This window comes from Saccostrea cucullata, unplaced genomic scaffold (genome assembly GCF_032062105.1).
Source record: "Saccostrea cucullata isolate Sc308-1 unplaced genomic scaffold, CSIRO_AGI_Scuc_v1 ctg206, whole genome shotgun sequence".
Classification (NCBI taxonomy): Eukaryota; Metazoa; Mollusca; class Bivalvia; order Ostreida; family Ostreidae; genus Saccostrea; species Saccostrea cuccullata.
Window position 1 is genome coordinate 317,352 of NW_026934771.1, and position 21,604 is coordinate 338,955.

General features: G+C 38.9%; 2 protein-coding genes across 2 annotated transcripts; one reads left to right on the forward strand and one right to left on the reverse strand.

Moving 5' to 3' along the window:
• The first annotated feature begins 14,177 nt into the window (after positions 1–14,177).
• LOC134241359 (uncharacterized) lies at positions 14,178–14,816 on the forward strand. The gene has a single exon (XM_062723429.1). The coding sequence runs from the start codon at positions 14,178–14,180 to the stop codon at positions 14,814–14,816; it is 639 nt and encodes a 212-aa protein (XP_062579413.1).
• Positions 14,817–16,353: 1,537 nt separating this feature from the next.
• Positions 16,354–21,564, reverse strand: LOC134241349 (damage-control phosphatase ARMT1-like). Its single transcript, XM_062723422.1, has 5 exons — positions 21,485–21,564; positions 20,177–20,282; positions 19,631–19,869; positions 19,195–19,360; positions 16,354–17,265 (listed from the first exon to the last, which is right to left on the reverse strand). Exons 1-5 carry the CDS (start codon positions 21,523–21,525, stop codon positions 16,510–16,512), a joined length of 1,308 nt encoding a protein of 435 aa, XP_062579406.1. The 5' UTR covers positions 21,526–21,564; the 3' UTR covers positions 16,354–16,509.
• Between the last annotated feature and the right edge of the window lie 40 nt (positions 21,565–21,604).

Genomic DNA, 21,604 nt, shown 5'->3' on the forward strand with positions numbered 1-21,604 from the left:
TCTGCCATGTTTGGGGATTTAGCATGCAATCTGTGTAAGAAATAGTTCTAGATGGAGCGTCTGCTGTATTTTCTGCTGAGGGCACATAGTGTAATCTCAATCAATATTCAATTTCCAGACTGTCTGGAATATATTTTTCATTATATCAGCCAAATGCCGGTCCCGTGACCTTTGATTTTCCCAAGCATGCAAGGCTGCGGTATTGTCAACATGGATGTCTAATCTGTGGTCTTTGATTTTCATCGCTAAGGACTTGAGGGCAATGTCGACAGCTCAGTGATGCTTCCTTAAGATGAATCGGTGATGGTGCTCCTTGTTATCAGCCGTTCTCAGTGGGGATCAGGCAATCGGCCTATACCATTTAAACGCTTGTGTGACCTGGAATAATGGAACAGTCCAGGAGCCTTTTCACCCCTGTTTGAATGGTATAGCCCTTTGCTATATAAATGACTGCAGAGGCAGTCTCGACCTCTCTCTCTCTCTCTCTCGGAAACCCACAGAAGAAGCAAGAATCTGAAAAGAAGATTAAAGGTAGTGTAGTGTGATGTGAATGTGTAAGGGAACGAATGTATATGGAACCGCTTGTAAGTGCGCATGTGTGACAGAGTTGTCGTCTGTTCGTCGGAGAGAAAACACATGGTTGACTGATTGAGAATATTCTTTGGTATATTTGTGTTATATGTGCTCCAGATTAAACATATATGAAAATTACCTCGGTCGTCAGTTAGTTTAATCTTGCATAGGTTATATAACACTTCACTGGCGCTGCGAGCAATCGATTCTGCACGAAAATTACTGTGTATTGAATTTCGTTGATATTTTTCTCGTGGCGGGAATCTGTCAAAGTCCCACACGTGTATATATATAGTAATTCTTGAAAATTTACTGACAATTTGAATTAAGTTATGTGAAATTCTATTTATTCATTAAGTTATAATCATTACGATTACAAAGTCTGGCAGTATTATATTTTTGTGCATTTTGTTGAAACAAAAGTTAAACACGTGGCGAGGCTAATCACCGGAAGATCAAGATGCACATGGTCGACCACATGCAGGGCCTGGGAAGGGGCCGCGCCACGCGCCATATGCGCATTCTGCCGAAAAATGGCGCACTGTAATGATGGTGCGCTGCGCCATGCGGCGCATCCCCAAAAATAATGTAAAATGCGCACACGCATTATTTCTACCATGTGATTTTATCGAGATCGACGTTATCGGTAATCTTCATCAAAGTTAGATGGAATTGTCCGATGAGTACGGAATGATAGAATCGGAACGCCATTTTTAGGTCACCTGAGTTACTCAGGTGACCTATTGCTATCCGTTTTCGTCCGTCGTCGTGTGTCGTGTGTCGTGCGTCGTGCGTCGTGTGTTAACATTTGAACATTTTCAGCTTCTTCTCTGAAACCACTGAACCAATTTCAACCAAATTTGGTATACAGCATCTATGGGTGAAGGGGAACAAAAATTGTGAATTTTATGGTCCCCGCCCCCCTGGGGCCTGAGGGGTGGGGCCAAAACCACTAAAATTAGTGCATTCTTTGAAAATCTTCTTCTTTATTCCTGGACATCAAGCAGGCAAACTGTTGGCATGAATGTAATGAGCATTGAGTCCTCTACCAAAATTGTGAAATTCATGGCCCCAGGGTCAGGGGTTCTAATAGTGCTAGGGCGGGGCTATATAGATTATATAGTGAAAATGCATGATTTCTTTGAAAATCTTCTTCTCTGCTCCTGGGTATTAAATAAACTAACCAAGCACATAGTTATGATGAGCAAGAGTGCCTCTACCAAAATTGTGAATTTTATGACCCCAGGGTCAGGGGTTCTGGTGTTAGGGCGGGGCTCTATTGGTTATATAGTGAAAATGCATTTATTCTTTGAAAATCTTCTTCTCTACTTCTGGGTATCTAATACACTAACTAAGTATATAGTTATAATGAGCAAGAGTGCATCTACCAAAATTGTGAATTTTATGACCCCAGGGTCAGGGGTTCAGGTGTTAGGGCGGGGCTCTATTGGTTATATAGTGAAAATGCATTTATTCTTTGAAAATCTTCTTCTCTACTTCTGGGTATTAAATGAACTTACCAAGCACAAAGTTATGATGAGCAAGAGTGCCTCTACCAAAATTGTGAATTTTATGACCCCAGGGTCAGGGGTTCAGGTGTTAGGGCGGGGCTCTATGGGTTATATAGTGAAAATGCATTTATTCTTTGAAAATCTTCTTCTCTACTTCTGGGTTTTAAATGAACTTACCAAGCACATAGTTATGAGGAGCAAGAGTGCCTCTACCAAAATTGTGAATTTTATGACCCTAGGGTCAGGGGTTCTGGTGTTAGGGCGGGGCTCTATTGGTTATATAGTGAAAATACATGAATTCTTTGAAAATCTTCTTCTCTACTTCTGGGTATCAAATAAACTAACTAAGTATATAGTTATGATGAGCAAGAGTGCCTCTACCAAAATTGTGAATTTTATGACCCCAGGGTCAGGGGTTCTGGTGTTAGGGCGGGGCTCTATTGGTTATATAGTGAAAATGCATTTATTCTTTGAAAATCTTCTTCTCTACTTCTGGGTATTAAATGAACTTACCAAGCACATAGTTATGATGAGCAAGAGTGCCTCTACCAAAATTGTGAATTTTATGACCCCAGGGTCAGGGGTTCTGGTGTTAGGGCGGGGCTCTATGGGTTATATAGTGAAAATGCATTAATTCTTTGAAAATCTTCTTCTCTACTTCTGGGTATTAAATGAACTTACCAAGCACAAAGTTATGATGAGCAAGAGTGCCTCTACCAAAATTGTGAATTTTATGACCCCAGGGTCAGGGGTTCTGGTGTTAGGGCGGGGCTCTTTTGATCATATAGTGAAAATGCATTAATTCTTTGAACATCTTTCTTTTGCTCCTGGGTTTTATGCCAAAGATCCAAGTATATATATTTATGATGAAGAAAGGTGCATCTAGCAAAATGGTTATTTTTTATGCCCCCCCCCCCGCTGGGTGGGGGGGGGGGGGGGGGGGGTACAAAGTCTGAAAATAAATTAATGCTTTGAAATCTGCTCTTTGGTATTAATCAACCATTTTATGATAAAATTTGCAAAATTTTGAAATATGTGGCCCCAGGATCAGTGGTTCCTTTGGGATGAGGTGCACAACTGGTTATAAAGTGGAAGTGCATTTTCTCTTAATGTTACTCTCAGTCTGATCTTCCTCTGGGTATTAAGTAAATAGAGTAAACATGCCAAGTCTTTAACACTGTTTAATTATGATCAGTAATGGTGCCTCTTTCAAAATTGTGAATTGCGAATGTCATGGCCTCTGGTTTAAAACACGAACCAAATTTAATTGTTTGAAAGTTGTTGCACAATACTCAGGTGACCTATAAGGCCCGTGGGCCTCTTGTTAAATACTGACATGCCGCCGGCAAAGAAAATGAAGATTTCACTTCCACGTGGCCAAAAGACACTAACCTCCATGCAGTTTCCAACCGGCTTAAGTTCAGAAATAGAATCGAGTCCCGAGGAAGGAGATACAGCAAATGTAAGAGGTGAGAATGCTGATGCAGAAGTGAACAATGACGAGACCGTCGGAGACCAGTAAAAGTGCTGATAAACAAAAAAGAAAATTTCACTCATCGTGGCTGAAATTGTGGCCCTGGATGATTTACGAATCGGAAAAAATGTTTTGCACTATATGTAAAGAAAGGGGTAAAGACAATATATTTACGCAGGGTTGTGGCACATTTAAAACTTCGTCATTAAATCGCGTGCAATTAAAATTACGCAGACAAAAAACATATGGCTGAACATATGGCAGAAAGCAGGTCATGTAATTAGGTCGGTTTTCACCGAAGTCCTAGGTAATACTACAGCTAGGACTTCGGTTAAATCAATAATCGCACAACAAAAGTTACGCGGTTAAGACATGAAAATTCTCAAGATCACAGGGATAGTATACAAGCACAGTCACTTAGTAAAGAGATGAACGTAGCTGTAGCTAAAATGATGACAGACCACGATGCAGCTTTAATAAAGGCTATAAAGACTGTACATTGGCTTGCCATTGAGAATTTACCACTGTCAAAATTTGAAAGTATGATGGATTTTCTTAAAGATGTAGGCACACCAAATCTCCATTTTTTACAAGTTGGAAATCGAATTGATTATCAGTCGTACTATTCAGCTAATGAATTTCTACATGCAATTAGTGATGTGATAGAAGAGAAAACAACTGAAAACCTACAGAAGTCACCATTTGTAACAATATATGCAGATGAAAGTACAGACATTTGTAACAAGAAAAGAATGACAATGACAGCTAGGATAATTAACCCAGAAAATTCTAGAGCACAAACTGTATATTTGAGAGACATTGAGTATGAGAGTGGGACAGGGGAGGGATTGACTTCAGAGATAATTAAGGAGTTGAATTTACGACACATATCGATATCAAAGGTCCTTGGTTTCGGATCAGATGGTGCATCAGTCATGACGGGGTTAGATAAAGGTGTAAGTGGAAGACTGAAAGAATTGAATCCTCACATTTTAAACATTCATTGCATGGCACATAGATTAGCACTTTGCACTGCACAAGCAGCAGAAGGAATTCCTGCTCTGAAAAGATACCAAGAGTTTATGACAAAATTATTCTATTATTTTAAAGTCTCAGCAGATAGGGAGAAGGAAGTTCACAAAGTTCAAGCTCTTTTGGATCATCCCATGCTGAAGTATAAAGAAATTCATGCTGTGCGCTGGCTCTCATTCTACGATGGATTGGAAACCATTTACAAAACTCTTGATCCTCTTTTAACTTACTAGTGCACAACCGAGAAGCCAAAAAAGACCCTAAAGCCAAAGGACTCCTAAAGCAAATGGCCACAATGCAATTCATCTATATCACCTATCTAATGATGGATGTTCTTCCATGAGATTGTGTCTAACCTTTCAAAAGGATGACTTAGATGTTGCTCGTGCTAAGGTACATAATAAAATATTGTGCATTTTAATTTACAATATATACATGTATTACAAAAAAGCACAAATTGTAATTCTGTAAAATTTTATTTATAAATCCAACTTTTTACAAGACGTTTTAAAATTAGATTTCAGTTGACTCCTGTCTGAGTGAGCTGGAGGCTTTCAAAGAAGGAAAAACTTTCCACACTACATTTGTTGAGCAGTTTGCTTCAGATATTACAGAAGTTGATGACCATCCTGAATTCAAAGGACACAGAATTCAAAAAGTTCCTGGTGCAAATTTCCAGTCACTTAAGAGCCAATTTATAAATAGTTTGGTCTCAAATATTAGGAAAAGGTAATTTATTTGGTTATTCCACTCGAGTCATAGACAATTACATACTGGTACACACTACTGTAATAGAAATAATTTTTTCTTCATTCTGTACATCAACAATAGACTAGACAGATAAGTTAGTCTTAAGAAAACTTTCATTAATTGATTAATGTTATTGTTATTAAACAATACAAATTATTTGAAAAAAAATATCTTTGACTTCAGATTTCCACAGAAGTCCCTGATGGATGCCTTCTATGTTCTGTCCATGCGAGCCATTAATTTCAGTGATGTGGAGACATATGGTATTGAAGAAATAAATGAACTTCTTGACTACTACGGAACTTCAAAAGTAACTATTTCATTCTTCAAAATAATTTTATTTGTCAATAAAAAGATAATTTCAAATCAGTGGAAAAAAAATATGTTCATATAAATATACTTACTTCTATTTAAATTGCAGTGTCACAAATCTGCCATCTCACAGCCGGTATTATGTGCAGAGAAAGTTAGAAATCAGTGGATGTTGGCCAAGCAGATTGTCAAGTCTGCAAGATACCCAACTGACCAGATGCAAGAATTATGGGAACTACTCACAAAACACCATAAAGAAGAATTGAATGAACTGATCAAGCTAGCACAGATTGCACTCACTTTGCCCCTGCACACTGCAAGTGAAGATCTGAGAGTCCTACCAGGTGTGGGTCAGGTCATAGCTGACCGTATATGGGAACTAAGAAAGCAAGGCCCCATTGACTTGGAAACATTTGTGGGTATACCTAAACTAAGGGTCACACCAGAACTAGTTGAATGTGTAGATTTTCTACCACCATTGTGTATAGATCATAGCTACGCCAAGCCCACAAGTGATGGTATGGAGGATTACTTCACAAAGTTCCAGGATTACGAGGATCATGGTGAAGTAAATACAGAGTATAAGACGAGTGACTGCACAGCAAAGCTGTCTACTCACCCTCAACACACAGCAACCCCTTTGTCGGAACCTAGGAGAACGCCATCATCAGGTGAAAGTAGCTGTGCATCGCACGCATACAAGAGTGAATCGACACCGACGGGTACTCAGAAGCATTCTATACCTAACAATATGCGACCACATGGCAGTCACACTAATTACAGATCAGAAGAACAGGAAAATTCTTTGCATGACAATGAAGTGCAACGTCCAATTCCAGACCATATCAGGTTCCAGACACCTATGGTACAATGACACACATTGCCTTCACCTCAGTTGTCGCCAACTTTCGTACGACGTCGACCAACAGTCTCTGAGAGCCAGGGGCAACATGAATCAAAACCTGTGTATCTGCCCAAAGCCTTGCGGTATGATGGGACCTCTAACTGGGAAGCCTTCTTTGTGAAATTCAGCAGATATGCAGATGTATCTCACTGGACAGCTACAGAGCGCAAAGATCAGTTATGTTGGTGTCTCGATGGAAAAGCCAGCGAGTTTTACACCAGTATTGTGAACAGAGACTATGGCATAGACTATTTTGAGTTAGTTCGAAAACTAGAAAAGTGTTTTAACTTTGTGGATTTACCAGAAACTCTTCAAGTCCAGTTTATGGGAGCCCATCAGAACACAGGAGAAAAACTTGAAGATTGGGCTGACAGATTACTTTCCCTAGCAATGAAAGCTTTTCGTGACCTGCCAGAAGAACACGTATACTCGCAAGCTGTATGGAGATTCTGTCAGGGATGTTGTGATAAAGAGGCTGGTCAAAATGCTGCAATGTCAAAACCAAAATCTATTGAGGACGCCATAGACAAGATCAAGTGGTACCAGCATACTACCAAAGCCATTTATGGTAAACCCATCAGATGCCGAGAATTTTCTGAAGATTCCGAGCACGAGATTGATTCTGTGAGAACAATTAACGCAGCAGTGAAAAGCGACAAGAATTTTTCTTCATCAGCACATCAATCAGATCAGCTAAAGTCTATGGAGGAACAAATCAAGATTCTTGTGGACAACATGCAAATGCTTCAAACTAAATTAAGCAGCATGGAGAATAAACAGAAAAGAAAACCACAAAATACGGAGACCCGTACATGCTACAATTGTGACAAACCAGGGCACCTAGCAAGAGATTGCAGAAGCCTAAGAAGTTGAGGGCCCAGAATCAAAGCAGAAGTCAGAATACAAACGGGAGTTCACAGTCTGAGACGAGACCTTTAAACGAGGGTGGGCCGGGTCAACAGGCGTAAATCCGACCCGAAATACTACAGAGCGCCTCAAGAAAAATTGTGCTTCAGAAGAAACGAGCCCTAAATCAATAAGACATACATCAAGGAAACGCAAGAAGCAAAGAAGACATAGAAGGAAAACATCAAATAGAAATCGTACTTCCTATTCTGAAGATAAAAGCGCAGATGTAGATAAAACAATGACCATCCTACAGTTGGGATCAGCTTCTATGTTGAGATTAAATGTAAAAGTGAACTCTACAGACATTACTGCAGTAATAGATACAGGAGCAGAAGTCACTATCATCTCAGATCGGGTGTATGAAAAGATGCAGATTAAACCACCTATTAAGAAACGCACTGTCATGCATGGTGCAGGGCGTGATATGAAAATGGATACATTCATCATTGGTCCAGTTGACATCAAGATAGGATCCAAAACATACCCATCTGAAATATACGTAGCACCTATGGATGATGACATGCTCCTAGGCTTAGACTTCATGCAGGAAAACAATGTTATACTCGATTGCAGTAAGAACCAGTTCTCCATTAACTCTGAAGTTTTGCAGATGTCATATGGAAAGAGTCGGGAAGCTCCAACAGTTGCCAAAGTAACAGTGCCTGGTAAAACTGTAATTCCACCTAATTCAGCCATACATGTAAATGGTAAACTATCTCGACACATTGAGGGAAGCTACATTATAGAGCCTGAGGAAGATATTCCAGTTATGATGCCACGATGTGTATACTCTAAACAAAACTCACCTAGGCTATGTTTAGTAAATGCCAGTGACCGATACTTTACCATTCGAAAAGGCACGATAGTAGGAGAAGCGTTGTCAGCCGACCCAATGACTGTTGTTTCAGCATCGAAACCCCAAAGTGAACAACCATTACCGGAAATTCCAGAGCATTTGAGTTCCCTTTTCCAGAAATCTGCAAACCTAGACCAAAGTCAGAGCAAATTATTGATGAATCCACTCAAGGAATATAAAGATATTTTTGCTGAGAATGATTTTGATCTTGGCACCTTTACAGAGATAGAACATTCGATAAACACTGGCTCTGCATCACCGATTAAGCAGAGGATGAAAATCATTTACGCACAATGCTGGACGCAGGTATAATTGAACCGTCAACCTCAGAGTGGGCGTCGCCGCCCGTACATGTGCGGAAAAGAGACGGCAAAGTTAGATGGTGTATAGATTACAGGAAACTTAACTCTGTAACAAAGAAAGATGTTTACCCTTTACCTCTAATTGAAGAGTGTATTGACACATTGTCTGGAAATGAGTGGTTTTCCAAACTTGATGCCAACTCAGCGTACTATCAGATAAAAGTCAAAGATTCGGACAAGGACAAAACAGCCTTCATAACAAAGTATGGGTTATTCCAGTTTACCCGGATGAGTTTTGGTCTTTGCAACGCTCCATCGACTTATGATAGAGTCATGAACTTAGTCTTGCGCGGACTGACATGGAACATTGTGTTAGCCTTTCTGGATGACATCCTTGTGATGGGAAAATCATTTGAGGATCATCTGCGCAACCTGAAAATAGTCTTTGATAGATTTCGTCATTACGGTCTAAAGCTAAAAGCCAGGAAATGCCTTCTATTCCAGAAAGAAGTAGAATTCCTAGGCCAGAAAGTAAACAAAACAGGATTAGCTATAGGGGACGAGCACGTCGAAGCTGTGAAAGATTGGAAAACCCCAGCAACAACAAAAGAAATTGAGAAATTTCTGGGTTTTGCAAATTACCACAGAACATTCATCAAGGACTATGCCAAGATGGCAGCACCTCTTAATCGGCTTACAGGCAAGAAGCCGTATGTGTGGGGACCAGAGCAGCAAGACGCCTTTGACAGTTTGAAGTTGTCACTTATAACTACTCCAGTTCTAGCATTACCAAACTCTAAGGATTTATTCATCCTAGACACAGACGCGTCAGACTTTGCAATAGGTGCAGAACTCGTGCAGGTGCTGGAGGGTAAAGAGCGTGTTATTGCGTATGGCAGTTTTAGTCTCACCCCAGAGCAACAGCGCTATTGTACAACAAGAAAGGAGTTACTAGCAATTGTCCGTTTCACCAAACAATTCAATCATTATCTGTTGGGCAGAGAATTTGTGGTTAGGACTGACCATAGCAGCCTTACCTGGCTCCTTAATTTTAAAAACCCACAAGGTCAGTTAGCCAGATGGCTGGGGTAAATTCACTGAAGATGTGGATGATGTCGTTCCCCTGGGTAGGACAGTAGAAACAACAGAATTACATGCTGCTTTATCCTGGTTATTTAACGAGAAGGGATACGATGACATGGAACTCGTTTGTCAAGAGTCAAGCTCAGACTTGCATCATACATCGTTGGAAATTTCCTTTACAGACCCAGATAAACCTACTCTCATTAGTATGGAGGAACAACAGTGTAATCAAGTCCGCACTGCTTCCCGTACTAGTGGGTTTGCAGGCATTGAATATTCACCCGAAGTCCTGAAAGAATTCCAGGAAAAAGATTCTGATCTTAGATTGATACTGCCTTATCTGGTGTCAAATGAAACCCCATCTGAAGATGAAATCTTTATAAGCAGCAAGGCAGCAAAGAAATACTGGGTTAATAAAGAGACGTTTTTCATTGATGGTGAGGGAATACTACGCAACAACCCAAAGAATGGTGGAGAACCAAGACTTGTGGTGCCAAAAACCTTGGTAGATGAAGTACTAGGACTATGTCATGACTTACCAGTTATGGGACATCAAGGTGTGTCAAGAACATATTTACGAGTGAAAGGGAAGTTCTATTGGTATAACATGAATCAGTCAACCAGAGATTTTGTAAGGACATGTGACATTTGCAGTAAACACAAAAAGGCCAACAGAAAAGCAAAGTGTCCCATGACAAAATACCAAGCTGGAGTACCAATGGAGAGAGTTCACCTTGATTTCTTGGGTCCTTTACCCGAATCTACCTCAGGCAACTCAAACATTTTAGTCATGGTGGACCAATTTACCAAATGGGTGGAATGTGTCCCATTACCATCACAAACAGCTGAAGTCACAGCTAGAGCTGCTGTAAATGAATTTTTTGCTTGATTTGGTTTTCCCTTCAACATATTCACTGACCAGGGGAGAAACTTTGAGAGCAGGCTCTTCAAGACTATTTGTGATATACTTCAGATTCATAAGAGTAAGCATACCTGCTGACCTAGTTTTTCGACCACCTGAAACCATTGAATCCAGTGACCATGAGGATTATGTGTCAAGATTACAAGAGTCTATAAGAACAGCTCATGAAGTGGCCAGAGATGCACTGAAAGCACATCAAGTCCATATGAAGAGAGATTATGATGTTAAGATTCAAACCAGAGAATATGCTGTTGGTGATCTCATCTATGTGTTGGATAGCGCCAAAACTAAAGGTCGTTCTAAGAAACTAGATCCACCTTGGAAGGGACCTGGCATTGTTATTCAGAAAGTATCATCATATATCTACAAGGTCAAACTTCGAAATTCCGTGTTTATTACTAACCACGACAGATTGAAAAAGTGTTGTGACAGGAAAATACCTGACTGGCTACGCCAATGCCAGCATCGTCTGCGAAATGGAGAAAATATTCTCCAGTTGCAATCAATTGACACTTTTTGTATATGTGACAAACCTGACGACGGACGTCTTATGATTCAGTGCGACTCCTGTGATACTTGGTATCACGGAGCATGTGTCGCAGTCACTGAAGAGTTAGCAGATACCTTGAAGACGTATATATGTCCAAGGTGTCAAGTATAATATGTCTTGTACCTTTTACTAATGTTATGTTTGTGTTCAATTTTATTTTAGGTACAATGGAAGAATCTGACAGAGAGTACATCACGGCAGATGAAGCCGACATCTCTGATTCTGATGAGTACCTCACAGATAATCACTGCCATCAAGAAACAGACGAAGAGTCGTCTGATGTTGAAGAGGGCCTACTACCCTTTAAGCGGTGACGGACATGTGATGTGCCGACACAGGAACTTTCACCAGATTCGAAACCTGCCAAGGAACCGACCCAGGAGCTGGGACTGTCCACACAAAGACAGATACCTACTGAACGGGATAAACGATCAGCATGCCCTGTTCCTGGATGTCATTACCGCTCTAAGCACCTCAAGCATCATGCTTGGGAGTATCATCTCCCTAGGTTGTTCTGGGATCGCCCCTGGAATTCTTTGGCAGCGCTGCCGGAATATCACACTTTGAGAGCATCGTGTTTAAATGTGTTAGGTCAGTACGTCTTGGGACCAACTGCGACAATCGACGAGTTAGTGGTGCACGTCAATGAAGAAATCCCACTGCCCCGAGAATACCCAATTATGGGTAGGACCTTTGTCCAGATGGGTCAGCTGACCCGTACGATGCGGTGGCCCTTCGTGAACCGCTTCACCATGAGTCCAGTAAACAGCCCAGTGGTATTACTTCACTGGAGAATCCTTCTGTCCCTAGTTTGTAACTTATTGGAGGAAAAGAGACGTGCGTTCAAGAGTTGGGGCAGAAAGGAGCTCGCTGAGCTCGAAGAAAGGGTCAGAACCAGAAGGTCACATGGAGTCGGAGCACCACAGGAGACCCACAGACGTGTTGAAGAACATGATGAGATCGAGTGGGAAGTTCTGGATGAATGCGGTAGTGAAGAAGATGTAGCAGATAAAGACAGCGATGGAGATAGCAGTAGTGAGAAAGAGGACACCCCTTATGAAGTTATTGTCCTCCAAGCAGGTTACGAGGAAGACTTCCCAAGCCTAGGAAAACGGAAAATGGGAAGTAGTATTACTCTATTAAAAGGATCGATGAACATCATAGTTGACACGGGAAATCCTTCAGATAGACAATACTTACTGTCCCGCCTCAGTGAACAGGGTTTGGCAGTTGAGGACATAGAATGCTGTGTGACGACTCATGGTCACTTGGACCACATGGGAAACTTGAATGTTTTCCCTAATGCCTACCATGTTGCAGCTTCTCAGATGTGTGTTGGTGATCTACACCACTCCCATGACTTCAAGTTGTCATTCTGGATCAATGATCAAATAGAAGTCGTACACACACCAGGACATACCTCAGAAGACATCTCCATACTAGTCCATGCATCCCAGATGGGAACAGTAGCTGTCGTTGGTGATCTTTTCCACAGCATGGAAGACTTGGAAGATGCATCAATTTGGAGGAGGTTCAGTAGGAATGTGAACGACCAGGACAAGAATAGGAGAAAGATCCTTGATGTAGCAGAATACATTGTCCCCGGCCATGGTCCGATGTTTCGAGTTCCGGGACGAGAGCGAAACATTATATAAACTGTGCTGTTCTATATTGTAATAGATAATTGAATCCTGATATTGTTCATTTTAGTTATAGTTGTAAGTATATGCAAGAGATGCGGCAGAATTCATTATGTTTAATAAGTGTTAGAATTTCTGATGATTCTTTTGTATCATTCGTCATTCCTAAATTGTCATATAATTGTGCTATATTGATTTCATGTCGAAATTTTTTTTAGCCTGTGTATGTGTTATTATTGCATGTAGTTTGAGTGATTGGATGGAAGTGTAAGTCTCATTATCAATCATTTTTTTATAGTTATATTCATATTGTTGATATAATGGTAATATTTATCATTGAGATCTCATAGTGAATTTAGAAATAATTTGTATCTGGATTCAGCATGGTTTATTGTATGTGAACTCAGGTAAAATGATTTAGAGACTGTATGTTGTGAACATTATCTGAATTGTATGTAATACCACTGCTGATATTCAGTTTATCTGCTTCACTTTATCATAGAATCTTTAAGGATCACTGTTTATTTTCACAATCATATAAGTGTTTGGTTGATATTTACATAAGGTACAGGAGTACCTTCTTTTTTCAAAAGGGAGGGGAGTGTAGTGTGATGTGAATGTGTAAGGGAACGAATGTATATGGAACCGCTTGTAAGTGCGCATGTGTGACAGAGTTGTCGTCTGTTCGTCGGAGAGAAAACACATGGTTGACTGATTGAGAATATTCTTTGGTATATTTGTAAGTGTTATATGTGCTCCAGATTAAACATATATGAAAATTACCTCGGTCGTCAGTTAGTTTAATCTTGCATAGGTTATATAACACTTCAGTAGTAATACAAATTAGAAGTATTTAAAGGGAAAAGGAAAGATAAGGCTAGGGTACAGAGCACCGGTCTGTATTTAGCCAAGGAATTGAATTGAAGCACAAGGTGTAGTAATCCTGAGTAAGGGTGAGGCACCGAGTGCTCAGTTCAATAGAAACTTGGTTACGGAACCAGGTGCAAGGAACCCAGTCACAGTACCCAGTTACAAAGAACTAACCTCGGCTTGTAGATCCCGGTGTTTAAATAAAAAAAAAATAATAAACAAGGACAAGTATCCCATGAAAATAATAAATAATCATACTTGTACATAATTTTAATTCCCAGTATTAATTATAGGCTCAGATAGAGCCAGAGGAAAAGTTTATATATATTGGACCCTGTATCTCCTGAAAACGGACCCTAAATTTGGTTACACGTTACATTTTGGTGGCAGCGGTGGGATGCCTAAATGGCACTCTGATTATCAGTTTGATTATACTGTATAGTAAATGTTCTTTGCTAAGTAAGCAATGTTTTTTTTAAATTTCAGATCATGTCATTGACGAAAGTTACCCCCCGGAAACCCGGCGTTCTATGTCCCATTTGCCTTTCCCGACTCTCTTCACAAGAGGAATGGAAAGAGCATCTTCTAGCATGTGCTACTGATGACATAAATAAACGAAAATTTGAGTGTAACCAGTGTGACAAAGCATTTGCTAAACATTTCCTTCTAAGGAGACACCAGAAGAGGTTACATTCAACTACTGGTTTGCAAGGTGGAGAAAAAAATGAACCATCGAACTCCAAATCCGTTGATAACCATGATGATGATTCTGACTGGCAAGAAGACCCAGGAGATCTTATTTATGAGACAGGCCTTGAAGTTGGTAGAACCATCAGGAAGAAAACATCGCCCAGTCTCCCTGGAGTCAAGCGCAAAGCAGACGAACTTGTAGAAAAGATGCCTGACCAATCTGCAGACAAAGATTCAAGCATGGTGGATGATGGTAAGGATCATGAGGCGCCCATGGTTTTACATCACTGCCCCTGCTGTAGGGAACATGTTACTAGGTTGAATGCCAGCACTCAGACGGATACCAGTCGTCACCAGAAGACCGTCAGAGTTGTAAGAAAGTACCAAAAGGATGGTGAATGTGTGGAGAGCGTTGAGGAAGACATTTGGAATGACTAATTATAGGGATGTACTTTGAAAAAGAAACAATGTACATAAGTCTATTGTTGTAAATACTTGAATAATTGTGTAACTGGGTATAAGAAAGGAATTCTTAACCTCGTTTTGTCGATCTTTTCATTGTCTAAAAAAAAAAAAAAAACATAACTAATAAACATGTGGGACGCAAGTGTACAGAGGCATGGGTAGTGTAACGAGTAATGAATAAGGCAGTCGGCCTATACCATTCAAACGCTTGTGTGACGTGGAATAATGGAACAGTCCAGGAGCCTGTTCACCCCTGTTTGAATGGTATAGCCCTTTGCTATATAAACGACTGCAGAGGCAGTCTCGACCTCTCTCTCTCTCGGAAACCCACAGAAGAAGCAAGAATCTGAATAGAAGATTAAGGGTAGTAATACAAATTAGAAGTATTTAAAGGGAAAAGGAAAGATAAGGCTAGGGTACAGATCACCGGTCTGTATTTAGCCAAGGAATTGAATTGAAGCACAAGGTGTAGTAATCCTGAGTAAGGGTGAGGCACCGAGTGCTCAATTCAATAGAAACTTGGTTACGGAACCAGGTGCAAGGAACCCAGTCACAGTACCCGGTTACAAAGAACTAACCTCAGCTTGTAGATCCCAGTGTTAAAATAAAAAAATAATAAACAAGGACAAGTATCCCACGAAAATAATAAATAATCATACTTGTACATAATTTTAATTCCCAGTATTAATTATAGGCTCAGATAGAGCCAGAGGAAAAGTTTATATATATTGGACCCTGTATCTCCTGAAAACGGACCCTAAATTTGGTTACACGTTACAGTAAAGGTCAAGAAGTAATAAAAGAACACGGGGTCAAAACTCATTATAGGAAAGTCTTGTCACAAAATATACACGTGAAAGCCCTAAATCTTCTCATCAAAAAATTATAACCAAGGTTAAAGTTTTTGAAATGTAGGATGAGCTTTGAAGTCAAGGTCACAGGGTAAAAAATTATAGTGTATCTAGAAAGGTCTTGTCACAGGTAATAATTGTGTCTAGTATGAGAGCCCTTTCTCTTCTCATTCAAAAGATTTGGCCAATTTAAAGTAATATAAACATTTCTAAAAAAAAAAAAAACAAAAAAAGGTCTTTTTACAGAAAACACATATCTTTTATGAAAATCCTATCTCTTCTCATTCAAAAGATATGACCAATATTAAAGTTTTTGTGACAGACAGACTGACAGACAATAAAATGTTATGTCCCCTGGCTTTTGTGAAAGCAGGGGACAAAAATAATTTTCCTAGGAAAAAAACATTATTTTAACTTAAGATAATTACACTATACTTGTATGTTTCACTTATCCAAGATTTTTTTAATTCAATTCTGACCCTTGGTGTTTTGGGATGAGGTCATCAAATACATAAATGTTCATGAATAAAATATTTAAAATTGCTATAGAAACATGTTACTTAAGTGACTTTGCCAAGATGAGATGTAATTTAAAAACTTTTGTTCAACTTTATCAATAGGACACCCTAGAATGCCACAAAAAGAATACCATTGGTATCACATGAAGCAAAATTTATTTCACATTGGTAACAAGTTTATAATTAGGAATAATTTACTGGTATACAATAGGAATAATTGTATAATATATTTTATAGAACAAATAATTTAAGCAGTAAAAAAGTAAAAAAAAATATTGGAATTAGCAAAAGATTTTGTCATTGGTTTGCTTTTTCACAGAATGAAATAACGGACCAATTTCCATCTACCATCCATTTCTTGTCCTGTTTTTCTACCGTTTCTTTCTGTCCTGGGCCCAATCCTGCAATCAGGTCAGCTTTACAGGCCCTGAGGGCACACAAAGGAGCTGGGTGAAAACCCCTCAGACTGACCTCAAATGGTGTGGTTGGATTCCAGTTCAAATCCCCAAGGAGTTTCCTGTAATTCAAGTCCCCTTTGAAAAATATTATTCTTGTGTCTTTAAAACTTTCATACAGACTAGATGCTTGAGTTTTCATTTCAGCGAAATTGTAAGGAGTTGTCCAGAAATCTTCACAAGTGAGCCTCCAAGAACCGTTTTCTAACCTCTGACACCACTGTCTACCAAAGTGAGCCATGGCTGGCCTTGGAGATATACAAAGAGAATCGAGCGTCCACTTAAAATCTCTTTCCGTGACATCAGAGACGAACCAAGGCATTGCTTTCCCATGCATTCGAATACAATCCGCCCATCCACATGCTAACAAAATCTCGGCTAAACAGAGATCAGTAATGAGTTCAAATCCTGCATTGTCCAGAACTATGTCAATGTTTCTACTTCTAGAGCTGGATCTGAGACAGTGTAAGACTTGCTTCGTGTCATTAATTAGAATATTGGGCTCTAGATGGTGGAGTTGATCTAGAATGGATTCTGTCTGGGAATTTTCCTGGGTGGCTGATATAGAGAGATCACAACGATTTCCCCATAATGCAATCTACAAAATACATGTAAATATTTTTATTATAATTATATTACTCACAAAAATAGTACCTGGACTGGTATAAAATGAAACATAGGTAATCAAAGATATCATGGAAGCTAATTGCCCTCGACGAATGTTATCTCTAGCATATATAAGTAATGCAAATCTCACATCATATTTTCTTAAATATTTAGTATTTTACTCCCAATAACAATATTGGCAATACGCAAATTGTGTTTAACCCCTTACATGGCATATACACATTTCTATGCGTGTAGCGTGAAAAACATGTATAGTGTAAACAAATATTCATATACTGTTAATACTGCAGATATCAAGGACTTCAAGTTCTTTTGCATTCAAAAAAATTGTTCCAAAAACTTAAACCTGGTCTATGACCTGCAAAAATATCTGTAACAGATCCAGCATCCGAAGCAAGTCTGATAGTGTCTTCCTTAGATGCATTATCCATGCAAATTTGGTTTCAGAACCAGTGAAGGGCTTACAGTTACTTGGGATTGAAAATGATAATTCATGTAACACTTTCCGAAGCTAAAAGTCTGGTAGTGTACATCCCTAGATACATCATCCATGCAAGTTTGGTTTAGCTAGGGCTTATAGTTACTTCAAAAAAAATGAAAATGTAGGTCAGCAAATTACTTTTCCAGCTTAATTCCGAAGCAAGTCTGATATGTCCATCCCTAGATTTTGCATCAACCATGCAAAAGTTTTCCAGGTTTATAGATAGTTCCTTGGGAATAGACCTGCTGCGATACATGTAAAACTTTAACCTGGTCACTCAACTGGAAAATGTACCCTCCCTCTCTGATCCAGCATCCGAAGCAAGATTTGTAGTGTCCTTTCCTAGATGCATCATCCAAGTTTGGTCCAGGTTGGGCTTATAGTTCCTTGGGAATAGACCTGCTCCAAAAACTTTAACCTGGTCACTCATCTGGAAAATGTTGCAAGAAAACACATCCGAAGCAAGTCTGGTACTGTAAAACAGATGCATCATCCATGCAAGTTTGGTCCGGGGTACAATTTATAATTCCTTGGGAATGGACATTTCTGCTCCAAAAACATTTTTAACCTGCAAAACCTGAAAAACTTTTTTTGGTCACTCATCTAGAAAATGTAGGTCAGATCCAGCATCCGAAGCAAGTCTGGTAGTGTACATCCCTAAATGCATCATCCATGCAAGTTTGGTCCCGGTAGGGCTTATAGTTCCTTGGGAATGGACCTGCTCCAAAAACTTTAACCTGCTCCAAAAACTTTAACCTCGTCACTCATCTAGAAAATGTAGGTCAGATCCAGCATCCGTAGCAGCACCTCCTGACTAGAGATCTGGTAGCTGTACATCCCTAGCATTGCATCATCCATGCAAATCATTAAAATAGGTAGGGTTTATAGTGCGACCGTTGGGGCGAAGCGGTTATTTACAATCAAAACCTTTACACCTGGGACGCCACTGCCTATCGCCAACACCGGGGGTATAGCATAAGCTCATTTCGACTTCGTCGAGGTGAGCTAAAAACAGAGAGATGAATGTTCCCTTACAGAAATTTTGAATTAGAATATATCATGGCAAGAGATAATTGCCCATTCAATAATTTTTATCTCTATGGTGCATATATAAGTCATAGCATCAATTAACTACACGTTGTTTGCATTTTTTTCACTGTAAATAACTATTTCTATGTATTTTACTGTTTGTGACCGCAAAGGATTATTGGCAATACATAAAATTTTTTTATTCCATTACTAATAATAACAGAGATTTTACCCAAATTTCCTTTATTGCAATGAAAACTTTGCTCATGCAATAAAATCTGTATAATATACATGTATCCCATTAATAGAGATAAAAATTAAAATGCGTATCATAATAATTCTTAAGCATTCAAAAAAATTTAATAAAAAAGAAAAAAAGAAGTATTTGACCTGCAAAAATTCTGTAACATATTCATCTTTATCCTCCTCTGTCGCTGTTACTATTTTCTCTGTAATGCCCTGTAGGTAATGTAACAAAACCTCAATGGCTTCTTCAGAACCGGTGAAGGCCTTCATTTTCTGCTCCTCAAAAGGATCCAATTCATGTAACACTTTACTGATGACATAAAAATAAAACAATTTTCAGATAATTATTCTCTTGAAAACATTAGATTACTAATATTGCGGAGGACAACATTATTGCAGCTAATTAAATAGATACATACAATTAATTTCATTAAAAAAAAATATTAAAAGGTAGGTCTGACATCCTGGTGCAAATTACTTTTCAACTTAATTCTGAAGAATGAAAAAATGATATTTCTAAATCAATAGATTTTAAAACTAACAATGCAAAACATATTTCCATGTTTATAGAGAGCCTTACCACTGGAGGATTGCCTCCATGATCCTGCGATACATGTAACACTCCACGTACAGCCAGGGGGACACGAACCACTTTGGAGGTTCACCCTCCCTCTCTGTTTCAGCAGCTATGGAAGCATTCCAGATCTCAGTGTCTGGGGCATTATCCTGTAATGGTATAACAGCTTTGTTGGTCTGGAGTTCATTTCGTAGTTTGGAGATGCACCCAGCAATGAACTTCAACTCATCAAAAGTAGCATCCTAATAATGCAAGAAAACACAGTGGAATATCTTAAACTTAAAACAAATGCAGCTAGAATGACGTTTAAAAAATTATCCAGTACTTTTACAATTTTTTATGCCATATGAATGACCATTTCTGTTTCATAAGATAACCTACATTTATTAAAAATCAAAACCTGAAGATGACAATTTTTTTTTTGTCATTGAACCTAAGGAAAAAAATAATTTTAATTTACCTTAATTATTTAAAATTATTTTCTTCAATTTTGAAGAATCTTCATTCCTGCATCAAAGTTAATAAACGGAAATGACAAAACAGATTTACCTCCCCATGGCTGTCCTTTATGGCTAGTTTCTTTCTGTAAACTGTGTCAGCCACCCTCGACAAAATAACAGGAAGTCTGTCTCTGATCGTCAGGTAAGCAAATGAGCTGAGGAGAAAAAATAAAATAAAGTTCATTCATACTCCCACAAGAAAGATAACTCTTAAAGATATTGTAATGAATTGGACCATAGATATGGGCCCTGATAGCTCTGTAGAGCACCTGACTAGAGATGCTGGGGTTACGGCTTTGATTCCCGCTCCAGCTATATATTTCCTCTTTTCCTGTTACAAATCATTAAAATAATATGTTCTACAGTGCGACCGTTGGGGCACAGTTATTTACAATCAAAACCTTTACACAGCTTTTACTTGCACTGCCTATCCGCAATTCATTATAAAAAAAAAAGAAAAAAAAAGGAAACACTTCTTTAGTTGCCATATCGAGTTTTATATAATCCATATAATTTCATGTCTAAGTTTCCGACAAAATGAGTGAAATATGATTTTTATGTGATTTTGGCATGATATGACGTCAAATAAAACGTCCTGTTGACTTAGAACGAAAACGATAGGTTTGTGGCATGGAGATTGCATAAAATCGTTGTTTGTAATTTTTTCAAGTAAGTTATTGCTATGTTTTAGCCACCATGTTGCTATGCACCGCAAAGGATTATTGGGAGTTTGTAATTTTTTCACGTGGTACGATAAAAATTTCTTGGAACAATGTGCAGATTTTAACCCAAATTTCCTCTGTTTGTACACGTTAGTCTATTGAGCTCACTACGCGAGCGAAGCGCCGCCTCGCTGCGCTCGCTATAATTGTCTGTCATTGTCTATTAATATTCCTTTATAAATTAGTCAAAAACTGAAATGTATTTTTGTCGTGATCATCAGATATTCAAATGAGCTGAAAGAAGGAAACTTAAATGCTGCAACTTGGTTGAATGGAAAGTATACATGTATTTCAATCTGTAGCAAATTCAAAGACGGCCAGACAGACAGATAAATGAAATCGACAAAACTTTCAGATTAAGTACTGTCAACAGTTGGGGTTTAACAGTTTAAGTAAAATGAGCCTATGGCTTATACAGCTAGCAAAAGTTGCCTACAAGCACTTTTCACTTATTAGCATAGTTTTTAGTGAGACTTCAGAGACTGACAGCTGACTGAGTGAAATTGTTTGTTAATGTCAGTGTCTGTCTCTTTCGTATCTGACATCAAACATGTGATATCACTTTAAAAGCAAGCTATTCTAGTTGCGTTTCCCTTAAAAACAAATTCAAATAGAACTGTTCACAGTTAGTAAACCTTTTATCTCGTGCAGACAGCGGTTCTGGTAGTTTCTCCATGTTGCATCGATTTCATCGATGTTGTTTGAGGACGTAAAATTTACTGCGAAAACACGCTTAAAAAAGCATAAAGCACTCT